The sequence below is a fragment of the Pinus tabuliformis genome, chromosome X (genome assembly GCF_031772625.1).
Source record: "Pinus tabuliformis cultivar Carrire ecotype Pingquan chromosome X, CPIR1, whole genome shotgun sequence".
NCBI classification, from domain to species: Eukaryota; Viridiplantae; Streptophyta; class Pinopsida; order Pinales; family Pinaceae; genus Pinus; species Pinus tabuliformis.
Window position 1 is genome coordinate 1,693,836,236 of NC_142308.1, and position 6,000 is coordinate 1,693,842,235.

The 6,000-nt window shown below is 37.8% G+C and overlaps 1 protein-coding gene across 2 annotated transcripts in view; it reads right to left on the bottom strand.

The window, feature by feature from the left end:
* LOC149146516 (uncharacterized) overlaps window positions 1-4,556 on the bottom strand; it is a 317,259-nt gene extending 312,703 nt beyond the window's left edge. Inside the window, exons 1-3 of one of the 2 annotated variants that reach the window (XM_089447797.1) lie at window positions 4,132-4,556; window positions 4,000-4,028; window positions 3,663-3,774 (exon numbers count right to left, since the gene is read on the bottom strand). In XM_089447797.1, the coding sequence (XP_089303923.1) occupies window positions 3,663-3,774; window positions 4,000-4,028; window positions 4,132-4,164 (174 nt within the window). In that variant the 5' untranslated portion in view covers window positions 4,165-4,556. The remainder of the gene's footprint in view (window positions 1-3,662; window positions 3,775-3,999; window positions 4,029-4,131) is intronic. The other variant, XM_089447798.1, reaches the window with a different exon arrangement.
* Window positions 4,557-6,000: the final 1,444 nt, after the last annotated feature.

A 6,000-nucleotide genomic window follows, 5' to 3' on the forward strand; every position in this document is an offset into this window, starting at 1 on the left:
AATCTCGGCTGTTGAGATGTCAACAGGAAAAGTATAAGAGGAGGCTTGAGGGTCACTTGGAGAATACACCATAGTGGTCAGTCATTCTATTCTCTAGAGCAGAGTTTGCTAAGAGAGATAGAATCAATGATCGGAAAGCAGCTGAGGGGCATTGAATACAGAGAGACGGAGAGGTGAAGATAGTGTCGGGAGAGCAGCAGAGCAGCAAGAGAGAGTGACGCAGGAGCAGCCAGTACTCACGCAGGGCCACGCAGAGGCAGCTAAGTGTTGCACAGAGCACTAGAGAGGCCAGCGTAGCTGACGCAGAGGCTCAGAGAGCTGACACAGGGCCTCCTGGGGCTGATGCAAGCCAAGATAGGCCGACGTAGGGCCAACGCTAGGCTAGGAGAGGCTAACGCAGTCCAGATTGGGCAGCCGTTGGGGTTTCTGGGGTAGATTGGTGCTGAGTGGCTACCGAAAGGATTATCCGGTGTTTCAACTAGTAGATTTGTTAGAAACGAAGAGGTATTACTGCTAAGGAAATTATCTATTGGGTAGGCCAGTTTCGGCACCCAGATTGTACTTTGATATTGCTTAATAAGAAAACCCTCGGATAGCTACACCGGTTTTCCCACATTGGGTTTTTCCGGGGACATTAATCCAAAAATAAAGGTGTCATATGGTGTGTTTGTTTCTGTTTCTTTTAAGTTGTTGATTTGTAATACGTTGAGCATGCACTAGTGTTTATTTTCAGTGTTTACATTGTAAATAACTTGTTAAGGAAAATAACAAGTAGGTAGGAATAAATCAGATAAAGTGCATGGAGGGTTTCTAACTAAGTAAACTTAGAAACTTCAACACCCAGGCAAGCATTTGTCATCTTGAAAGGTATGTTCGTAGAGAAAGGAAATCATTTTCCAATTTTCAGCTCATCGGTGAAGTCTCTCATTGGCTCCCAAACCATGGGAACACCAAGGGAAGAAGAAAACAATACATCCACTCAGTCACCCTCCACTGGTAGTTGAAAACATTATTGAGGCAAGTTCTCAAGGAAAAGCATGACAATCTAAATGAGATTATCTCATTCCTCAATGATCTTTAAAGGAACAGATGGCAAATGCAGGAAAGCATTGACCGCTTGGATGCACAGTTGGCTCACATGGAAAAGCATATACACTGTGAATTTCAGCTTCCACCTCTCCCTGGCTCTAGACTGGAGAAATTACTCTGATAACTTCATCTAACTCTTAGATGGTTATCTATTGTCTTTTGGATCATTGATCTTGTTGTTGTTTTGGTCTTGTGCGTCTCTTTGGTTTTGGACAGTAAAGTCTTTTTGGTCTGTTGTAAAAATTTCTGGAAATTACCATCCAGCCAACAAATCTAGTAAGAGTGAGGCTAGTAGAATTTTGGAAAGTTGTGAGCAGCGATGTAATATTTTTCTACAAATAAAAATTTTGACTTGGAACTAAAAACAAAAAAAAACAAAAAAACAAAACTTTAAATTAGATTCAAAGAAATTAAGCAAATTTTATTATAACTTCATATCATCAAACAAAAGACAAATTAAAATGTTTTTTATAAATTCAAAACAAATGCAAAAATATTTCAACTTGTATATCTAAGAATGTCTTCTTTTTTTTCAGAAGAAAAAGCGATATATATATATATATATATATATATATATATATATATTGAGGCAATATATGCAACAAAACCTGAAGAGTACATTGAAGGAGTAGCCTGAGGCTCCCAGAAAACGGTGACCAGACTATAGATAGACAGATTTTACAGATTTAAACGAGGAATAAAAGAGAACCACATACAACATTGGGGCATCCATATAGGAACATAATGCACTAAGCGGAACACAGAAAATGCCGATGCATGCTAATAGAAGGTTTGATTTCCTAAATACCAATACGACAAGCATAGACAAAACAGCAAAAAAGATGAGCCCGAAACCTGCCAGCACTCAGAACTTATTCGGCAGCCTCCTTTGGATCGACTCATAGAGAGCGGAGATGCTTAGCAAAACAGACTTGAAAGGGATTTAAGAATGTCTTTTATAACCTTAGATAAATCCAAAAACATTTCAAATTGAATGTCCATGTCTGTAAAGGAAGCAAAGCCAACATACGTTCTTCTTTGAAGGCAACATTCTTGAAGAAGTAAATGAATACAAGTACCTTGGGGTCGATTTCAACAACAAGCTTAATTGGGAGGACTGCAGAAAGAAGAGACTTTTAGGAGGGTGGAAAGCATTATATGCACTTCAAAATAGATGTAGAGAGGCAGAATTATGGGATTGGAAAACGATTAAAGTGCTTTTTGGACTCCTAGCTTGTCCAATGATATTATATGGGTGTGAATTGTGGGCTGCATCCATGTTTCAAAATGGAAACAAATTGAATAAATCCAAAAACGCTTGTTCATGGGCAAGTTCAAAATAAAAAGTTCGATTACTTATGAGATAATGTTGAGTGAAATAGGCGCAGCTCCCATCGAAGCAATAGCAATGGTGCATCTTATAAAGTATCTAAAAAGAATTGAGCAAATGGGAGTAGGTAGATGGCCGAAAGTTATCTTCAACGAAGGCATGAGTGAAAGAAAGAAATCATGGACGAGACAAAACAACAAATGGATGCTAAAATGGAATATTTACCTCAATTCATGTCTTACAAATAGCAAGGAGTTAAAAAAAATTGTCATAGAGAAGTTTTGTAAATGTATATGGGGAAAAGAGTTGGGTAGAAAGAAGAAGTACTATGTTCAAGAATTCAACCCCACTTGTGATCCCCAGCAAAAAGAGTACATTGGAGCCAACATTCCATGTAGAAAAAAGACTCTTATTGCTCAATTAAGAACTAACTCACATAAACTTCGGTGTGAAACAGGACGTTGGAAGAGACCTAAAGAAGCTTGGGAAGAACAGGTGTGTACTTTTTGCACTTCTGAGGCAGTGGAATCAGAAAAGCATTTCATTTCGGAATGTGATGCTTTCAAAGACATCAGGGACCGTTATGGCAGTATGTTAGCATCAATTTCTTGGCATTGTCTTTTCAGTGAGGGGACTGTTAGAAAGTTGGGTCAGCTCATCATCAGGTTGAGTAAGGAAAGGATTGAATTGCAAAAAGCAAAAAACAGGGAGGCTAGTAGTCCCGTAGACTATTTTTAATCCGTTAAAATATCATATCATATATATCATATATGTTTAAAAGATGTGTGATTTCTTTTTTTAATTAAAAGAATTTAATATGTATATATAACACATCCAAAAGACAGTAATATTAAGGATGTTATCCCAATTTGTCAAAAAAATAAAAAAATGTGAAGGAATGTATAGCTATAATGAGAAGAGAAAAGTTTTCTCAGGACATTAACTATAAAAAAACACTAACAATAGGTCTGCTTTGTTCGGCAATTTAAGTAATTTACAGAAAATAGTTCTGTTTCGCAATTTATTTAAAAAATACTTAAAAGACTAATCATATTTTGGTTCCGTTATTTTAAAAATAAAATATCGTAGATAACAGTTCTGTGCCGCAATTTAGGGAATTTGAAAAAACACAGAATCTATTAGTGGTAATAGTTTTGTTCGACAATTGGGCGAGAAGAAGGCTGCCAAAAATAAAATTAACATAAACCCGTGTCAAATTAGTTGAAAAGATGAAGTCGCTTACAGGATCGTTTGATAACAAATCCAGAGACGCTGGAAAGCCATATGTAACCAAGGTCTGATTCAAATACTTTATGCAATGCTCCAAATTGTGCACATCCGCAAATGTATATTCTCTGCAAAAGCATGAAAATAGGCGGAAGATACAGGTGCAATTCACCATAGCAAAAGGAGAAAATTAGATACATTGTGTGGAAAAACAGAGGTAAATGTGCTGCGTGGTGGAAATGAACCCGAGAAACAAATAATTTTGACCGGGGAACAATAAAAAGCAAGCCACTGCAGGTGACGAGTTCTAGTCGAAGAAAGTGAAACGTGGTCCAAAAAAGGACGGTGTTTACCCTATACCGTATCCCAGCTCCATTGAAGACTGCAGGGTCAAAAGAGAGGCATTTATTTGTTAAAAAAAATAGGAAGTTCTACAGGTAAAGGAAAAAACAAAAAGCTAAAGAAAAATGCATTTGCATGCTTACCCTCAGATCCGCTTCCGTGTCACTCATTCCCATTCTTTAATTCTGGGGCTTAAGATTCGAGAGCAGTCGCGTGATCGAAACCAGGAGAATGCAGACAAAAGCAGATGTCGGGGATTGCCTGCCACGGGAGCTGGGGATAAGATTTAGTAGCGCGGAGCTCGAATGATGGAAAAAGGCGAGGCGACTAGAAAATGATAAAAGCTAGTTCATGGCGCCAGTACAGAAAGACAGCCAAAGGGAGTAAACTCTTAAAAAAATTATATTAATGTATGCAAATTAGAAAGGCGCCCTCGACGACCGTGTTACTGTAACGTATTAAATAATTCACATTCAGTATACAAATTTGAAAGGTGCCTCTTACGACCGTGGCACTGTAACACGGGGTAATAAGAGCTTGGTGAGTCTCTCACGCGGAACCCTGACGCCCATGTCTTCGAGGGCTTGCCGCTTGTAGGGATGCCCGTAACTTTCGGTCACTATTGTAAGGGATGCTCGTATCGTTTAAGTACAATGTGAAAGGCCTGCTTCTTTCCTTCTCGTTTTTTTCCCACTAATCCTTGCAACATAAATAATAATCAAAAGTTGGATGGGTAGAAATGTTGGCCTAAAGCCTAGATCAACTTCGTTGGCCCTTTGTCGAGAGGTGTGAATTTGATCCTCTTTTGATCCATCCGGGTCAGATTCCATCAATAGGGTAAACCCGTTTACTTGGCATGTAACTCCTTTTGGTAGATTAACTTAAAGGTATCAAATATTTAAAAAATTATATATCATAATTAAGGGTGATATATGATTTATTTTTAAAAATTCATTTAGATTTATATTTATTATTTTTAAATAATTTTTATAACAATTTTTTTTGTATTTAGAAGATTTAGTAATTAGGTTGGTTTCCTATTAGTCTAATATGGAATCCATTCCAACCCCTAGCACTACAACATTTAGGAGTGTATGTATGTTTCTTCTAGATGTCTTTCATAAAGACTTGATAATTAGGGGATTTGAACCTCAAATCTCATAATTTACATAATACTTTATAATAGGGGCATTACCAATTGAACTAACCATAAAAGCTAAATCTTTACAACATTAATAATAATTGATTAAATTAAATTTTTATTAGATATCATTTTTGGGATTCAACTGCGTTAAGTAAGTCATTCAAACGTATGACCATTTCCATGAGAGGTAGTCGTAACTGACTAATTTCTCATGATTTTTGAATAGTTCACTTAGCACTCATTGCATCGGGTGATGCTCACAGGGGTGAAGAAGTGGGATTGGAGAGAAGGGGGCAAGCGTAACACTGCCCCACCCGATTAATAGGCAAGGGGACGTGGCAATACGCCCCTTGCACATGTCATAACTCAGGAGCAATTTCAAACAAGCCAACTCTGTGATATGAAGGGAAGTTGTTTGTTCAAGGAGGTTGGCTTCAAGTGTGAGAGGAGGAGGATTTCAAAGTTGCACATGACAGGATTAATGAAGATATAGAAGTTTGTAACCCACTTTGTAGTGGCATCAATGGGTAATAAAGACCTGGCTAAGGGCAGCGTAAGGAAATTCTAGAGAAAATAGATGAGTTGCAATGGGAATTGTTATAGAGAGCAGAGGCATGTATGTTGATGACCCGGTGCAATGGAAGCATGTAATCTATTGGTGGTGAAGGGACAATAGGTTGATAGTTCAACCTCTCAATGATTGTGTGAATGAGGGAGGCCAACTTGGGGCTTAGTCAAATTGTGGATTGCGAGAGTAGGAAAAGCACTAGGATGGGCAATGGTGACAGAGATCAGAGGAAAACTCACATCTCTCCATATAACTTCTATTTTAACACCTAAAATATTTTTGTTTTGTATGCATGTGTTT